General features: G+C 44.3%; 1 protein-coding gene across 1 annotated transcript in view; it reads right to left on the bottom strand.

Moving 5' to 3' along the window:
* The window catches only part of MFSD4A (major facilitator superfamily domain containing 4A), a 51,263-nt gene that overhangs the window by 26,088 nt on the left and 6,084 nt on the right, over window positions 1-19,091 (bottom strand). Inside the window, exons 2-3 of the mRNA XM_082228360.1 lie at window positions 8,589-8,787; window positions 6,651-6,890 (exon numbers count right to left, since the gene is read on the bottom strand). Of these exons, the coding sequence (XP_082084486.1) occupies window positions 6,651-6,890; window positions 8,589-8,787 (439 nt within the window). The remainder of the gene's footprint in view (window positions 1-6,650; window positions 6,891-8,588; window positions 8,788-19,091) is intronic.

Raw genomic sequence — 19,091 nt, 5'->3', positions numbered from 1 at the left:
TGCAGATGCGCAGACGCAGGTTGCGAATGCTGCAGGTTGCAAATGCTGCAGGTTGCGAACGTGCATCCCGTACAGATCACGTTCGCAACCCAAGCGTCCACTGTATAAAAAAGTACAAATCTTGCCTCGTTTGTCTACTGTAAGCAGAAGACTAGCACCCCCACCCTCACTTAGTACCTCCTGCCCTCTGTCCCAATTCTAAAAAAGTCATGATCCCATTTCAAGGTGCCTCTACCAATATGTGAGCATATTTTTCAGCACAATGCACCAAGTTTATTAGTGTGTTTGGCCTTCAGGAAAATAGCCCAGATATGGTAAGAAGTGAGGTTATAGATATAGATACAGGCATACCTTGGAAGTTGAATGGAATCCATTCTGGAAGTCCATTCGACTTCCAAAATGTTTGAAAACCAAATCGTGGCTTCTGATTGACTGCAGGAAGCTCCTGTAGCCAATCAGAAGCTGCAGAAGTCCCATCAGACCTTTGGGTTCCAAAAGAACATTCGCAAACTGGAACAATCACTTCCAGGTTTGTGGCATTCAAGAGAAAAAATGTCTGAGTTCCAGAGCGTTCAACAACCAAGCTATGACCAAGCTTCTGAGTCCCCTAAACACAGAAATTTCTATGGACTATCATCCCAGTTCTTAAAAGTCCCTTCTTTTCTTCATTACTTCATTACCAACATATGGCCATATCCATTGCTTCAACAAACAAAAGCCTTTGGGACAAGGGTCCATTTTTAGAAAGGCCCCGAAAGGCTCGCCTTGAATTGCATATCAGGCAGCACAGAGGAGGACTTGCTTGTTCGTGCAACACATTGAGATGAGCCCAGTTGCTCTTTTTGCTGTCACCTGCTGCATTCACCTCCAGGTTCTATTACTCAACAGGTTGGTGTAACAGGAAGCAAAACGTAACCATTTTCAGCAGAGCTGTCAAGTGTTTCCGTGCTCAGGTGCCAACTATGACAAAGTCTCTGAGTTCATGGGGCAGGAGGTTCTCCCTTTAGCCAAGACCTGTTTTAAGAGTGCTGCAACTGCTCGTTTCTATAACCAGGGGAGAGGGTTCATGAACTTACACACAAACCTTGCCCAAAACCAGCACTCAGGCAATTTAAGAATGACTGTGGACCTTTAAGAGTACCACTGCTGAAATTTTAAGTTCCCACTTATCAGATACAACTGCTCTGTCTCAAAAGCTGCTGTGCTATGCTAGATGCAGGAGCTATCCAATGCAATATTGTCTTCCCTGAGCAATGGTATTCAGTAGTTCCTGTGTCTTGAGCCTAACCGGACCTTGCAACCATCATCTGAGGCTCTTCTTCATGTGCCTCCTCCACAAAGGGCGGCAATATGAGAACAGGCCTTTTCTGTGGTAGCTTCCTGCTTGTGGGATGCTCTCCCCAGGCAGACTCACCTGGCACCTGCGTTACATATCTTTAGGTGTCAGGCAAAAACATTCCTCTACAACCAGGCCATGGGCTAATTAAGCAATCAGTGGCCTTCTAAATTGTTTTTGTTTGTTACTATCTTACATATTTTTATGTTTTATATATTGTAAACTGCCCTGTATTCCGCTACCAAAGAGAAGCTACATAATTCACATCATTTTAATAAATTCCATGTAATATGTTGACTGTTGATGCCCATTTTTCATCTGTTCTTTCCTCTGTGACCAGAGATTTTGCACTTTTTACTGAACCTGGTTATAGTGCTTCTGTTGCATTTTGAAGAATCTCAGGCTGGAGTTTTTTGCCAGCCTCCTCTTTAAGCAGAGAACATTCATGTCCTCCTTATCCAACCAGCTCCATATGTTTAGCTTGACTACATCAGATCTGGCATACAAACAGGTGGTTCTAATATTTCACAGGCGAGGCAGAAAATAGAAGTTTCAACGCCCACCCAAGGGCTAGAAATCCTTGCAGAGGCTGCGAAGTGTTAAAAAATTATGCAAGCATATTGTATGGGATATCTTTAAAAAGATGAGGCTTATGATATCAGGAGGAAATAAATATAACCAACTGTCCCTTTAGCAACAGAACTTATGGAGATGCTACCCAGAAAAAAATACTTTGGCTGCTGAAGTTCGGTCATAATTTGGTACCAAAATGCTGTTTTAGAATACTTCCAAAATGTATTCAGAATCCGTCAATGGGCTTGCTTCGCAAGACGAAAAGAATCCGTCAATGGGCTTGCTTCGCAAGACGAAAAGAATCCGTTCTGTGATTCTCTTCGTCTAGCGGTTTTTTCCGTCTTGCGAAGCAAGCCCATTGACGGATTAGCGCTATTAGTGGCTTTTAGCGGCTTATCGATTTATCGGATCAGCTGATAAGCGGCTTAGCGGCTTAGAAAAAGGGGGGGAGGAAAAAACCCCCGCAGGAACTCGCAAGACATTTTCGTCTTGCGAAGCAAGCCCATAGGAGATTCGTTTTGCGAAGCACCTCCCAAAACGGAAAACTCTTTCGTCTAGCGAGTTTTCCGTCTTGTGAGGCATTCGTCTTGCGGGGCACCACTGTATTCAGAAACATATTCTGAATGTATTCAGGGGACGGGACTGACACTAATTACCTAATAATGCAAGATTGGTATGGCTACTAGCCAGCGATTGCTGGCTCTCTGCCCAGAACAGTTAGCTCCTGCAAGTGAATGGTCAAAAGACGGTTAGAAATCTGAGTTGAATGAGATACCTTCCAGGTCTTGGAGAAAGAGACTTCACCTGTCCCCATCCTGGCTAAGAGAAAAAGGCAGAAATGTGTCTGCACATACATGAACAGATATCAGTTTGCAAGAGAAACTGGGTGTGTGCTCACATGGAGAAGAAAATGAACTACAAGTTCACTATAGCTGGGATATAGGGCAGACATGGGGAACCTGTGGCCCTCCACACACTGTTGGACTCAAAGTCCCACCAGCCCCAGTTGCTATGGACAATGGCCAGAGATGATGGGAGTTGTAGTTTGGCAACAGCTGGAACCCCATTTTTTATTTAGTGAGTCTCACCCTGAAGATGCGATGTGGGCCAGCAGATCAGCTGCCTCATAGGAACACCTGCTGTTTGTAATTTTTTCTCTAGGTAAAACTATAGAGGCAAAGACACCCCGTGTCTTCAGATGCTTTTTCATCCAAACCAGGCAGCCCTGTCCCTGGATCTTCTCAGCAGTCAAGGAAACGGGAAGTGCGCAATAACCCAAGGACACACATAAGCATAAGGCACAGTTAATCTGCATCTTACCAGCAAACATGCTGTTGAACACTGCACAGATCACTGATGCCCACCCTTCCTTTGCTGTGCTGGGAACAAATTGTTACAGGCAAACCAGTATTCCTTGCTTGCTCTTCTCAAACAAACAACAGGGACAAGCCAAGAACAAACCATGGCTTATTCTTAGCTCGTTCTTGTAGCTTTCCCCTTCCCAGTGTGACAAAAGGAGGAGGGGACAATTTGGGCAGTGAGCACCAGGGACCTTACTCTATCCTGATAAGCCAGTTAGTTAGAAACTCTGGCATGCCATTTTTGCATCCTTCTGTTCATCCAAGAAGCTCAGTGTGGCTTATATTATTTCCCAAACAGTCTCCCATCCAGGCAGCTTAGGGAGCCAGCCAGGTTAGGTTCAGTGCCAGAGCTGGCAAGGAGAAGCTGGCAAGGTGAGGACAAATCAATGATGTAAGAAAACAAAGCCTTTCGCTAAATGTGAACTCTTGTCCTGTTTGCTTAGTTTACACCTATATTTTCTCAGTAACGTGGCAGTAATATTTCTGAATCTTGCCCTGCTTCTCACAGAGCTCGAATAACTGGTTTAGTTCATAACTAACTGCAAAGCACAGGGAATGAGGCTAGAGAGAAGAGAGATAGGGAGAAGAGATAGAGAGAGGGATGGAGAGAAGAGAAGAGAAGAGAAGAGAAGAGAAGAGAAGAGAAGAGAAGAGAAGAGAAGAGAAGAGAGAGCCTCTGCTTGAACTTGACACTCAAAAACCAGCAAGAACCTTAATAACTGAGATGCTTTAAAAAAGCATTTCCATTTCCTTTAATACTCCCATTTGTCTCCCAAGTCTTTCCTACTCATCATGAACCAAGCATAGTTATTATAATCTTGGAAACCAAGAGGCATGCGTGACAGCTGTACCATGCATAATACTCACAGTGGAGGCTGTACCATACAAGACAATGTTCAAGATGGAGGCGTTCCTACCACCCAGCTTAGCCAGGCTGCACTAAGCACATTTGCTGAGGCTCAAGGATGCAGATCCACACCACACATTTAAAGTACACCTAACATACATGTAAAGCACATGACTTGCCCCAAAAGAGCCTGGGAACTGTAATTTGTTTAGGGTACTAGGATCTGTAGCTCTGTGAGGGGAAAACTCTTAATTCCCCAGATTCTTTGGGGGAAATCACATGTTTTTAACTTGCATTGGGTGTGCTTAAATGTATGGGGTGGCTCTGCCTGCAGTACCAAATTTTCCTGGAGAAGGGAACTTGTGAGAATCCCTACTTTTACAGAGGCAGTGAAAACCTTCCACTTCTCCATTTGATTCCCAGACAAAAGCTTGCCACACTTATGGCTTGTGAGGAATCTCAGCAGGAGTTTGGTGAACAGGGCTGTAGTGCCCCCTCTCTAGAGCATTTGTCCCCAGAGTTTGCTGAACTACAGATCCCACCATTCCTGACCATGGGCCATGCTGCCTGGGGTTGACAGGAGATGGCGTTCAACACCGTCTGGAGGCTACAGCAGGATGGGGAAGGCTGCACTCGAGTTTCACGTCAACTGCTTTTGCACATGCATCTATGTGCAGATCATTCACACCCCAACAGAAACACAACCATACGTCCAAAGCAACACAGACCCCTTTGATTCATGCTAACCAGCAGGAAGACTGGAAGCTACACACAGGCAATTCCAAAAGCAGGAAGAAAAGCGGAAAGGCAACAATGCCCCTGATATCAGTATGCCCAAAGCCTTCTATATGCTAAGGGGGGGGGGGATTGCCTGTGTTTCCTATGGTATATGTACACAATAAAATCATGCCATAGGTTTGTCATGCTCATTTTGTCCTAGAGACCTTCATAACAAGGGTCAACTTTCCCAGGAGGGTGATTTGCCATGCCTGTCTGTGCCACCTGTCTAAATAAATTCCTTCTAGTGTTTTCCAGGCCAAGGTTATCACTGCCTGTGCTGCCACTCAAAAGTGGCTGATCAGTTCTTTGCTCTTTGGACCTCCATTAGCCACTGAAATGAAGTCAGAAATGCTAATGGGGGCAACGTAGCTGTGTGTTGCTTGGTAACAGGTGGATATTAGCCGGGTATTGACTATATTGTGTTTGTGGTTTTAAAAGTATTGATCTTAATAAGCTTGTATTTCAGATGGCTGTAAACCACCTTGATATTTTTGAATGAAAGGTGGTATCAAAGTGGTTTTTAGTTGATCATAATACAAAAAATATAAAATATTAAAGCCCAAAGATTTGCAGAAGTATATATATATATATATATATATATATTTTTAAGAAATAAACCTGGTGTGGATTTTCAAAATGGCCCAATGAGAACTGAACAAGCCCAGAGGCCTGAGAATGCTGACTGGCTGCATGGGGTGTGTGGGTAGATGTGGGAAAGGATAATGGAAAGAACGACGAATGATGAAACACAGTGGCTGAAATCCTGGACAGCAGCATCCCACACTGCCACATTCTGTTGCAGTTACCATTTCTTTCAATACTATTTCACTTTAATGAGAGAACAATGAAGGCAGGAAGACAGAAGAGCCGATTTGGTGCCAACATAAAACCAAAAACGGTTTTAGACGTGCAAAGTGGAATCAATTACAGATGGGTAGCCGTGTTGGTCTGCCATAGTCAAAATAAAAAAATTCCTTCCTGTAGCACCTTAAAGACCAACTAAGTTAGTTCTTGGTATAAGCTTTCGTGTGCATGCACACTTCTTCAGATACACTGAAACAGAAGTTGCCAGATCCTTCTATATATAGAGAAGGTGGGGAGGGGTATTACTCAGAAGGGTGGTGGGAATCGGAGATTGGCAGATAGCTGAGATGAGCCTGATGAGCCTGACGACTGTAGTGGGTCTTACAGGAAAAGGCAAGGGGTGAGAAGGTGAGAAGTGGCTTTTAGTCATATATAATGAGATAAGAATCCAATGTCTCTGTTCAGACCAGGTGTCTCCATTGTTTTAAGTTTGGTAATGAGTTGCAATTCAGCAGCTTCTCTTTCCAGTCATCCAGACATCAAGAATCACAAAACAGAGAAACCAGTAGGAGAACACTTCAATCTCCCAGGACATTCTATACAAGATCTCAAAGTAGCTGTTTTACTACAAAGGAATTTCAGAAATACCCCTCCCCACCTTCTCTATATATAGAAGGATCTGGCAACTTCTGTTTCAGTGTATCTGAAGAAGTGTGCATGCACACGAAAGCTTATACCAAGAACTAACTTAGTTGGTCTTTAAGGTGCTACAGGAAGGAATTTTTTTATTTTGAAAGTGGAATCAAGTTACTTTCCCTGACACACTGCCTTATGCGGGCTCCTCTGAAGAAGCCGGCCAAGAGACACCCCCCCCCCGCTGCCCTGCTGGTCAAACCACTTTAAGCGCTGGGCTGGAATGATCAGCCAGGATGAGGGTGTCACTACTTACGTTGATCAAAGCCATAATCCAGAAGGCGTAAGACACCCGCGTCACCACCAGCCCTTTTGTTGGCAGGTCGTAGTGTGACAAGTTTCCAGGATGATGGGGGACGAGCGACTTCCGGATGTGAGGGAGGTTGCTGCTGCCAGTGGCTGTGCTGTTTGTCAGGATGCAGTTGGTGTCCGAGAGAAAAGGGTCGGCTATCAGAGGGCTCAGCAGGGCACCAAAGCCCACAAAGAAATGAAGGGCCTACACAAAGGAATGAGAAAATATCCTTATGATGTCCAGCAACAAGGCACACACAGCACTTCTGACAGCACATTAGAACCCTTAACAGTAAGAACCCTCAAGTAAGAACCCTCTAGCATCCTTCCTGGGACAAGCCTTCTCCCATCACTACTGGTGCATTATCTCCAAAAAAACTTCCAACATGCAACTTTTAATGGCACACAAATCCTTTGTGGGTTAGAATGTGTTATTTCATTAGGTCTGCAAAGGGTTTTATATGTGATCCTCAGCAACTGAAGTGCTCTTGCTGCTGTGATACAAGTGACTGGCGTATTGTGCATCTATCAGGTGCAGACATATGATGTGCTGCAAACAGTATGAACTAGGACTCCGGCTAGCACAATTAAGACGGCGTCAGTGCTGCAATAGTATTGGGTGAGTGTGAAGGGAGCCAGCTTTACACCACAAGGTTACTTCTTTCCATGCTTTTTTGCTGGGGGGACGCAGGGGTACACATACCCCTAAACATTTTGTGGATCTAAGTTTGACCTCATTGACTGGCAGTATTTCAATATGAGTAGGAAAATGAGAGTACCCCTAAGCATTTTTAAAGAAAAAAAGCGCTGCTTCTTCCACTTCGAGTCCATGTCAAAGCACCTGGATGGGGGCATGGGCTGTGTAGAGATGCCCCAAGACACACAAAATTGGCAATACCTACACAGACCAGCTTCTGTGCAGCTATTCAATGTTACCATGAACTCTTCCAAAACAGAATTGAGTAGTTATATCTGAACCTGCTTATTTAGAGTGAGATTATTAATGGTGCAAATAACTTCAGGAAGACAATGGTGATTCAAGTGTGGCTACACCACCATCTTCAGTGCACAGGACGTTGTGCATGTGTGAGGTAACTGGATGTGCTTACAGAGGGCATTCAGTCCCTGTGTTCTCAAAAGACATATGCTCTGGTGATCTTCACTGTCTATGTGAAAGATGGGCAGAACATGGAGGCAGCACAGCAACGAAGGAACAATCCAAGCAACTAAGGAACACTCCGTGAGTTAGATTCTGATGCTAAATTGTACCTTCTTTTGGAAAGTGATGCCTGGAAACTGTTTCCAGTTTCACAATTAAATGCTAAGCTGAAAGCAGGAGAGGTTCTGTCCTGATGTGACTCAACGATTCTAGCTGTACAATAGGGATAGCATTCAACCTTACAAAATACAGTGTGTGTAGACAGAGAGGAACAAGGATTTGGGACACAAGGAAAGATCAAAGGTCCACAAATGCACCTGCCATTGGTGGCTGCAGATTGTTCTGGCCACTAGTCCTGAATTAGGGAGAGTCCTACCTTTCCGCCAAGTTTAAAGACAGGGTAGGGACTTTTCTTCTGGCTGCATTGATTCCAGAGCCACTCAAGAAAGCAGCAAGACTGGCCAGTTTTTCCAAGTGCCTCGAGTGTTCAGCAAAACAGAAACATACCCCTCATCCTCCTCTCCTGCTAAAAAATGGCAGCGCTGGCAGGAGTTACTCACTAATGGTCTCATTCAGTGTGGCAAATCAGAGGAGATGGCAACCCCTTCTTTGGTGGGAAGGCGCAAGGATACCAGGCCAGCCAACATGTGTGGGTCCCTAACAAGGGCTCAAGATGGGGAAAAAACTCCAAGCATCTAGAGAGAGTTAAAAAAGGGGCCAACCACCCCCTGTTACTTGTCTAACCTGTAGGAAGACAGCAGAGTCCTTCTGATAAATCTTCACCAGCTGCATATTGGAGAGGGTGTCGATGCAGCCCATGGCCAGGCCAGCCACGGCCATGACCACTGCAAGCACCACCACATTGTGGCAGACTGGGATGATGGCAAAAACCACAGAGATCGCAAGTGATGACACAAAGAGGGCGAACAGAGACTGAGCCAACCTGGACCAAAAAGAGAGAGAGAGAAAAAGCAGTTTCGTTATTTAAAATATAGACAGCCCACCGTCCAACTGTAGCCTTTGAGGCATTGTGCATTAAAAGAAAAACTATATCACACACACATATATTATAAACAGAAATGTACAGTTTTCTGCAGATTAAAATTAGCAGCAGAGTTGAACACTTGGACCTCCGGTACAACAAGATGTTTACATAGTACCTGAAAACAATCAGCGTAGGAATCAGAATAGTGTATAAAGGAGATACATCTGAGGCACCACCACAGAGAAGGCCCCGTCTCTGGTTGCCACTACTTTACCTCCAAAAGTAAAGGTGGGTTTCCTTTTTTTAAAAAAAAACAACAACAACCATCCAGGGGTGGGGAACCTGCACTCCAGCAATACCCAGAGGGCCACAGCTCCCGTTATCCTGGACCCTTGGCCATTCTGGCTGGAGATGTTGGGAGCTGGAGTCCATCAACATCTGGAGATCACCAGGTTTACCATCCCAATCTTAAAAATATTGGTGATGTTAATATGGGACCAGACATACTGCTTCCTATTTCTACCAATCTGCACAGTAGCAGCTGTATTTGGGACCAATCAAAGTTACTAAACTTTCATGAGCACTTCCTCATATAGTGCATTACTGTAGTCACACCTGAATGCTAACAGAGTATGAGTCACAGCTATAAACCAATCAACTTTGTCTAGAGGTGCTTTACGCTACGAATGACACGTGAGGTTCCGCAGGGCTGGAACTAATAGAACCAAGTTTGATTCTTTAGGGCAGCCTTGGCACTTGACACCTTCCAGCTGTCTTAGACTATATCTGCCATTGACAGCTGTGCTGGTCAGAGCAAATGGGAGCTGTGGTCCAAAGGCGCTGGAGGGCTGACAAAGGCTGCTTTGGGGGCAGTGCAACCCAGCCTAGAACAAGCTGTATCCGAAGTCTTTGACCAACTATATCACCATCCAATAGGATGACCCAGTTTACTGGCACCCCATTGAGCCCATTACTGATTCCAGCCACCTTTTCAACACATCACCTCACCTGTATTTGATATAAAAAAGGAACAGAACTGTCCACCCCCACTATGCTGATGACACCTAACTCCAAATCCTCAAATAACCTCCCTCGGAGCTTTCCAAATACCCATGGTATGGCTCTGCTCTTAGACTAGAACCATGTTCAAATTTCACATGGAGATTTTAGCTTGGCCTTAAAGCTCAACTGGGGTATCTTTTGGGCAAATCAGTATTTCTGCCTAACCTACTGGAAGGACAGCAATGTATATTTGCCTAAGCTCCTTCAAGGAAGAGTAGGATAAAATCTTTAAAAATAAAAATAAAAAACAGCTTCAAGTGAAATGCCTTTAGGTAAAATAAAGGAAGCCTTGTTGTGTTCTATGGTTCTGTGTTACAGAGGTGAGACGATAATCTTGCTAACCTCATAAAAGGCTATAATCAGTTAGCAAAATGCAGAAAAACCAGGAAGGGCAGCTATAAGAGGCATCAATAAAACTGGATAGCAGCTGGTGGAGTGGGTGCATTTTGACTGTAACACTTGTAGAATCTAGTGATTCAAGACATGCAATTAATTCTGCATAGAGAACCAGGCCAAACCATCCTTTTTAAAAAAGAATAAGTTTGAATGTGACTGCAATCCCAATCCCACTTGCTTAGGAGTAAGACCCACTGAATTCAGTATGATTTGCTTCTATGTAGATGAGGTTAGAATTGCAGCCAATGTCTAGAAGAGGGGGACGGACGGACTTGTTAAAGCTAACATAATAGCAGCTTTCAACAGGAAAAAAAGAGGTCTTCCTATGTTTGTTACAGTAATCCCACAATTCACGCGCATTTAACTTGTGCTTTCAGCTTTATGTGCTTGGCTAAATAAATAAATAAATAAATAAATAAATAAATAGGGGGTGGAAATTTGGGGAAAATACTTTTGTAATCCCACCCCCTATTGAACCCAGTGTGTTTTCACTATACACGATTTTGGCTTTAGGTGCGACCCCCAAAACGTAACCCCCATGTAAGTTGCCTGCTTGCAAAAGAGGCTCCAATTGAAGAAACTGGCCTCACCTTCTGAATTATACAATTGTCACTTGAATAAAGAAAAAAGCCTAAATATACTCAGGCCGCCACATACACTGCAGGAAGAACTGCATTTAGAATGGGGGGGGGGGCAGAACCTGCCTCTGGATCTGGCATGAACGCTTGTGTAGATCTCTATTCACTTGGGCTTTCAGTGTGGCCTCTTATTCTGAAAGCAGTGCTACAACCTTCCTAACTAGTAGCCATGATGGAGAAAATAATAATTTTCTAAAACTGTATCATTTTAAAGATTCCTTTTTCTTTTGAGCCTGTGGTCTAGCTAAATTGGAAAGGCTCGTGCCTAACTTTTACTGTGCAGAACCAACTAAATGCTTTCCAGTACAGTACTGTTATGTGATGCCTGTTCTATCTGGAACGCTGAAAGAATAGACTGATGGAATGCATAAAACACTGTATGCATTAAAAGAAAATCGGCTAGGTGTGGCAATTTTGCTTCGTCTTGCATTGTTTTGTAGACGGATGAAAGAGGATGCTGGGAAACATTTAATGAACAGGAAAATTACTCAAAGTCTTAATTAAGAAAGACATGGAAAAATGATTATATGTAATCACAAGATACTATGAGGAGAGCTGATCTGAACAGAGGAATCTCTAGGGCCCCTTGAGTCCCTGGCAAGGAGCTGCAATGGCAACTCCCCATCACTTTACCCACCAGCCGAGAAAGCCCCACACAAGAGCTACATGCAGGGAGAGAGGGAGGGAGGCAGGCCTAGTTGGGTCCCCAGGAAGGGGGGACTTCGAGGGCTGTGCACACACACAAAATGCTCAGAGTGATTTGGCTCCGCCCTCTGGCTCCTCATGACATCACGCACGTGACGTCAGGATGTCCTGTGACATCACACGCGTGGTGTCAAGACGTCGTGTTGGGCCCCCTCAATCATCCGGAGAAGATGGCGCCTTTGCCTATAAATATAACAACGAATAAATCACAATGAAGGAAAGAGCAATGCTGACAACAACCCAGACTGGCGCTTCCTGGTCCAGCTCCCTCCTGCAAGCAGAACACCTCACACTACGGCCAAGGAGCTGATCAGCCCACTGCTAAGGAGGAAGCTGCTGAAGACTGAAAACAGGCAGGCAATAAGATACCAGGCAGCGGAAGGCTGGGAGAAGCAAAATCAGTGTGGAGTCAGGGAGCAGAAGCAGCCGCATATAAATCTCCCTTAGACAGGAAGAGTGATGTCTTCATTCTCGGTGGTTTCTAGGGCACACTGCTGCTTTGAACAGGGACATGCATCTGTCAGGTCAATGTTTGGCTTCTGCTAGACCTGGGAAGGAGCAGGAAGTGAGAGGCAGCAGATGGGAGGAATTCTGCTCAGCATTCCTCTGGCGTAAGGGAGCCAGAGATCACTCACACTTTAAAGCTTACCTTTGTAATGTTAAGGACCAGAAACTTTAAAAGAACAATGGAAGGTGAAATTCTTAACAGTTCTTTTTAGCAGCAGTTCTGTAAGTGCACTATATGGGCTCAGAATGACTTGGGACAAAATGGAATGCTTAAGGGTTGCATAAGCTTGGGCCTCAGCAACCACCTGAACCCTCCCTGAGATCATTTGCAGGAGCATCTCTGTCTGTGCCCATCCCCTCTGCCCTGTGTTGGTGAGGCTCATTGATATGAACATGAAATAGAACCTCCAGTATCGCTGACCCAGTCTTATGGAACGCTCTTCCGACAGAGATTCACTAGGCATCTTTTAACACTAAATTTTAGGTGTTGGTTGGAAACTTTACACTGCCATGGCTTATGCGGACATGCCTCTTTTTCACAGCTAGATGGTGATCTGCAATTCTGGTTGTTTTCACATGGGGTTGTGAGTGTGCGTTTATTCATTTATTTGAGGTATTTATATAATGCTTCTCAGGTCGACATAAAAAAGCAGTTTACATAAGCTTATTGCAGCAATAAACACCACTTTTTAAAAAAAAGTTACAGTAAAATGGAAAAGAAACTTCTTTGTTTAGAAGAAACTGACTGCTTCTTTCTGTGTCCCTCAGGGCAGGATAGCTCTGCAGAAGCCGGTGTAGTGGCAGCTAGGGAAGGGAGGGGCCAGGTACAATGGGTGGTGGGTGGCAGCGATGCCTCAAGCATGTGAACCTGTGTGTTGGCCGTCAGATGTAGGGAGCACATCTGTGTAGCTGCAGATACATTTTGGAGAACGGTTTGGTGGGTTTGTTTTTTTACAAGGCTTCCCTTGAGCACAGGTCAAATTTCAAAGAGGCAACAATTCACACATATCTATATTTATATACAGAGAGAAAGGATTGCCAGGGGGAGGGGGGGCAAGGAGAATATGTATGTTTTTGTGACCTCTCTCTCTCTTTCTCTCTCTCTCTCTCACACACACGGTGTGGAGTACCATCACGTTTTTCCTGCTGCCTGCAGTAGCCATTTTGTGCCAGAACCCATGCCACTTTAATCAAGTTGGGTAATAGCACCTCATTTAAAAAAAAATAAAAAGCTCACTCTCTGTGTGTATGAAATTGCAGTAGAAAAGTATTCTTACAAATAAAGAAATAAGGGCTACAGCTCCCATACTGGATAGGAAATGCAATTCATACTTAAAAGCCTGTTTACCTATGCAGTTATGGCCACATTATGTGCCTGCAATCCCATACAAGGACTGCACACTAGGTCCAATGTTGCTAGCAGATTGCAACAGCTCTGTTTCCAGCTGCTGCGATCATGATACCAGAGGGAGACATCTTTCCACTTTCTCCCATTGAAGTCAGTCAAACTGTGGTCCCCATGCCTTTGGAATTCCCTGACACCTGGAGGCCAGCAGACCTACTCAAAAGCTCTGTAGGGACACCTGATGTTCTTGGCCTTCCCCAGGAAGACCAATTGAGCCACAATTGGTTTTAGTTGCATTTTGTTACTGAATGTCATTTGATACTGTTTCTGGATGATTTTATTGTCTATGGTTGCCTTTATTAATGCATTGTGGTCGGTTTCCATCCTGTAAACTGCATTTAAGCATTTTACACAAATAAATAAATATTGGGCCTAATTATGAATTTGATGCAAGTGATGAATCAGCAAACTGTACCAGTTTACTCACAACACTTGAGATGAACCTAGTAAAGCAAAACAAAAAACAAAAAAACCCAACCCACTCTGAAATAGCAAATGTCCTCAAGACTTGTCCAAATGCAACAGATTTCCTACATAGGAAAGACTTGCTGTGTTTGCAGCTACATGGATGTACTCCACACATGCAATTTCTTACAAAGGAGGGCATCATGTAAGCAGCCTAAGTTGGTGCTTAACGTAAAAACACACAGCCATGCGAACAAAATTTAGGATTGCCAGACGACAAACAACTGCCAAATGCTAATGCTGCCTCAGCAACAGGTCCAGAACTGCAGAATGACACCTCTGGGAGACAAAATAGCACACCAGGGGATAAAGATGCAGGTGCAAGCAGCAGATACGCTGGAGATGGGAACTGCGCCAAGACTGGAACTCAATGCGTGCTCTGTAGAATTAACAGGAACAGCTTCCCCCTCTGTCTTCGCCTGGCTTAAGAGCACACAGAGCAGTTAAACAATCAATCATTGCTTGTGGGCAGCAGCATAAAGATCTGTGCTACTTAAAAGAGTGTGTGTGGCGATGGTGGCAATTGGGGAGTAAAGACCAAGTTTCGTTCCCTAATCTATAACAGAGATTATGAAAAAGCTTTGTTATGCACTGCCAGCAACCATCGCAATAGCCTGCTTTTTGCTCCACTGCATCGATCCCCTGGGCCTGGCCATGAGGAAGATGGAGGAACTGCTTGCCTCCTAATATCGTATCTGGAATTCAATTGCCTGTTTGTCTTAAGAGCAAGACGCCACCTCAATTGGAGAGCCACAAATTCTTTTGAGATTTTTAGGATTCTCTGGGGCAGATGCTAAGTATCGATCAAGGCCCACTGGAGGCACCAGGAACACAAAACAGTCCTCTCTATACCACTTGCTTGCAGTGCCGGCCCAGCCACAAGGCAAGGTGAGGCAACTGCTTTGGGCAGCAGGGTCAACAGGGGCAGCAGACAGCTCAGAGGCTGCAGCTAGTGCAAAACAGCATCTGGACTAATGACTGGCACTCCTATCACACTGCTTCTGATATAATTGTATTGGCTGCCTAGCCACTTTAATATCTTATCTTTGATCTATAAAGCCCCAAATGGCTTGATTTCCAAATACCTGAAAGATTACTTCCTCCTTTATACACTAGCTCAGGAGTTAAGATCCACAAGAGACGCAATGCTGGCAACTCCAGTGCCCTTGGAGGTCTGCAAGGTGGAAGCATGCGAGAGGGCCTTTTCTGTGGTGGCTCCAGATTTTGGAACAGCACCATTCACTGTGGAGCATCGGGGCAGCAGTGTTTAGAGACTATTCTAACTTGATGATGCAGACATAGTGGCTCTTGGTGGCTGCTCAGTGGCTTAGCATCAGAACCTGGCCATCTGCATCAACACAGTGTCGCCACACAATAAAACTGCTCTGAGTTGAAGAAGGGCATGTTTTCCCACTTACATTCCCCACTGTAAGTTGGAATCCAGGAATAAGAGAGAATAGTATAGGCTCCTTCACACATATTGCTAAATAAACATATTGTATTTGCCTGTGTCTGTGCTGCAAATATAAAAACTCTGTTCACTATTATGTCCGTTCCTCCCCTTAGAACTCTTGCTTCCCACTAGCACTGCAAGAGGGGGTTGAAAGTGCTTTTTATGAAAGCCATTAAGGCTAGCAAAAGGTCTCTAGAGGATACAATCAAAGTAAAGCTTTCTAAATGGAATTTTGAACACTCAAACTATGTTACTGAGCCTCCATGTTCAAAGGCATTGTACCTTGAACACCAGGTGCTTTGTATACAAATGGGGAGGGCTGTTGCACCAGTATCCTCCTTGTAGAGTCTTCACAGGCATCCAGCACCTCTGGCAACAAAGTATTAAACTAGGTGGATCTTTGGTCCTATTGAACAAGATTCTTCTGATCCTCCCATGTTTCTCTCTCTCTCTCTCTCTCTCTCTCTCTCTCTCTCTCTCTCGTTTTTATAAATGTACATTCTGGACAAACTTGCCTAGAAAACTAAACAGAAACTTCTGCTTTCAGAAATGGCTCAAAATGCAATCATAAGGGGAAAAAAACCCTGCTTTTAAAAATCAGGGGTGGGGAAAGAACTAAAACAAGCAAGTGCAGCTGTTCCAAAACATGCTGAATGTTTCCAACATCTCTTCTTCTCAGATTGTACTAAAGGAGGCTTTTCAGTGGGAAAAAGAATGAGCCTCAAAAAGCATAATGTGTAAACTAGGAAAGCACTTTAAGAAAACCCAGGTAGGATGGAAGGCAAATGTGAAGGCGCAGTGAGAAAATATATGTGTGTGTATGTTTTTGTGTGCATGAAAAACACAGAGGAAATAGCAGGCAGAACAGCAGCAGACTCCCTTCTATTTGCAAAGGGGTGGGGGGGGAGAGATGCTATATGCACAAAAACAGGACTAGTGTTCAGAGCTATTTCGTCCTTTGCAGCATCCCAAATCAGAACACATAGGAAGACTCCATATTAAGCTCTCTTAGAAACCTGGCTCAGGGAATATTGCAAAACAGAGCTCTTTAATACGTCTTGCCAACCTTCAGTAAAACCACAGAGCCACTTACAAGGCAGCAGCCAATAGCGATGTACAGGCTGGCCAGCCCTTCCTTGCATGATTAAAGAAGTTCAGATCACCACACACTTCCCCCATCATCTCAACAACAGGGCATTAAGAGCTGACAATACAGAGAGCAACATCCCTTAACACTTACTAGCATATGGAAGGAAATATTACCATGGGGTGGATGCAGTACAAATCTATGCATGCCTTCAGTCCTAAAATGCGTCGTGTTGGGTGGAGCTGGAGCTATTAACTGGTCAGTTTCTTCTAACTTGAGATGCTTTGCTTTTAGCAACATCCTGTTGATCAGCACAAGAGGGGTGTGCAGTGAGACAGACAAGAGCAGCAGAATAGCATTGCCAGGTCTTGTGATAGCATCTCAAGCCTTATTGCATTTCGTTGTGTTTCCCCACCCGCAACGAGCCAATCCAGCTTCAAAGAGTCTTGGGAGTTGGACTTGGTCAAAAACATAGAGATGTCTAAAAATAATAAAAAACTTTTGTGATGATCTAAACCTGAACCGCAAGCCAACATTTCCCTGAGCTTGGGTTGTTGTCACTTTGGCGTGCTTGGGGTCTGCAGCTGCTAAGGCCAGAAATGCAGTGTCTTCTTCCAGCAGTATACTTGAAGCAAGGGGCGACTGCAATTCTCTCTCCAAATATAGTAAGAACAGGATTCACCATAGCCCAATGTGCTAGCTTGCTCATTTACTGTAATTTAGATGATGGATGGACTGATAATTTTTGAGACACAGCAGGCCATTGTGTGTATTAGCATAAGCTAACTGATTACAAGACTCACAAATTAGATCTCCCTAGTAGGGGGACCAAGACGTACAGAAGTCTCTCACCTATGCTGCATTTATTGCAGAAGAAGAAAAGTTCCAGAAACAAAGATTCACGCTGTTTTGGGGTCTAAAAAGACCCATCATGGTTTGGCTGTGTTTCTATACATAGACATTAAAGCTTCTTCAAAGGGCTGTTACTGAGATGAAGCAGAGAGTAAGACCTAAATTAATGGGTTCAAATTTCAAGAAAGTGAATTTTGATTAAACATGAGAAGAATCTGCTAACAGTTCAACTTGTTTAACAGTGAAACCAGTGTTAGAAACTGAGATATGAAAGCTCGGAGCTAAATGGCACCTTAATCCTAGGTTATGGGTGCAACAACAGAATGTCTAGGCACTTTTTTTTTATAACAAGAATACAAAGCTGAAAATGAATGAACTGCAGCTAAACTAAACTAAACTAAACTAAACTAAAATGTTCATTTTTCACGTGGTCTAGTCCTTCCCCTGCCCACCCCCTAATATTCTTAAGAGGGTCTCTTCTGCAGTCTTCAGAGAGTAGCTGGAAGTGGGGAGGCAGAAAAAGCTCCTCCTTTCCTTCCAGCAGTGGCAGTTTTCCCTGTCGCAAAATGCGCCTAGAACAATGCGAGTTTCAAACACTGAGTGAAGCACAGTGCCATGGAAGGTGACAGGACTCTCCTTTGTTAGAAGTTTAATAAGACAGTGGCGTAGCGTGGGGGTGCAGGGGGGCCCGGCCGAACCGGGCGCAAGATCTGGGGGTTAGGGTTAGGGGGCGCAAATCCACGGGTTAGGGGGCACAAATTACTTGCCTTGCCCCGGGTGCTGACAACCCACGCTACGCCACTGTAATAAGAGACTAGATAGCTGCCTATCAGTGAGGCTGTAGCACCAGATTTCCTACACTGTCAGGCAGTTGGACTAGAGGACCTTTGAGGTATCTTCCAATGCTTATGATTATATGAAAGAGTCACTGAAAATATAGTGAAGAACACAGGAAACTGCCCTACACAGAGCCAGGTCAATGGTTCATTTGGCTCCCTATTGCCTATACTAGATGTAGCTTTCCTCCATGGGTTTCAGAAACCAAGTATTTCCCCGTCCTGCTTGGAAGAGCTGGGGACTGATCAGTTGTGTCCATATATAAAGGTAAAGGTAAAGGGACCCCTGACCATTAGGTCCAGTCGTGACCGACTCTGGGGTTGCAGCACTCGTCTCACTTTATTGGCCAAGGGATGTCTAAGCCGCTTCTGGCGAACCAGAGCAGCGCACAGAAATGCCGTTTACCTTCCCGCCGGAGCGGTACCTATTTATCTACTTGCACTTTGACGTGCTTTCGAACTGCTAGGTTGGCAGGACCATATACAAGTACTACTATTCCAATGGGATGTGAGGGGAAAGAGTGCATATCCATTCAGACTATGCAACTTCCTCTCAGCATGCTTTGAGAGATGGTTTTTTTTAGTGACTAATAGTTTTTATTAGGATGGGACACAGCTTATTTGTTTTAAGCTTAATGATTGTGTGCTTGATCATTTACATAACTGAGCTACATTTTAAAGCTCCTTTAAACAAGTATTAGCAGAATGGAATTTACATTATGAAATAAATAAGTACCAATTCATATATGCCCATGCTGAGAGCTGGCACTGTTACATAGGATGGGCAGAAAAGCCCCCTAGAACCATTTTTGTAGGATGGCAAGTAATTAGCTGCCTTCTGTCTTGTAAGTTTTGT

The sequence above is a fragment of the Podarcis vaucheri genome (genome assembly GCF_965113315.1).
Source record: "Podarcis vaucheri genome assembly, chromosome: 6".
In the NCBI taxonomy this organism is placed as follows: Eukaryota; Metazoa; Chordata; class Lepidosauria; order Squamata; family Lacertidae; genus Podarcis; species Podarcis vaucheri.
This window is presented reverse-complemented; position numbering and strand designations above follow the sequence as displayed.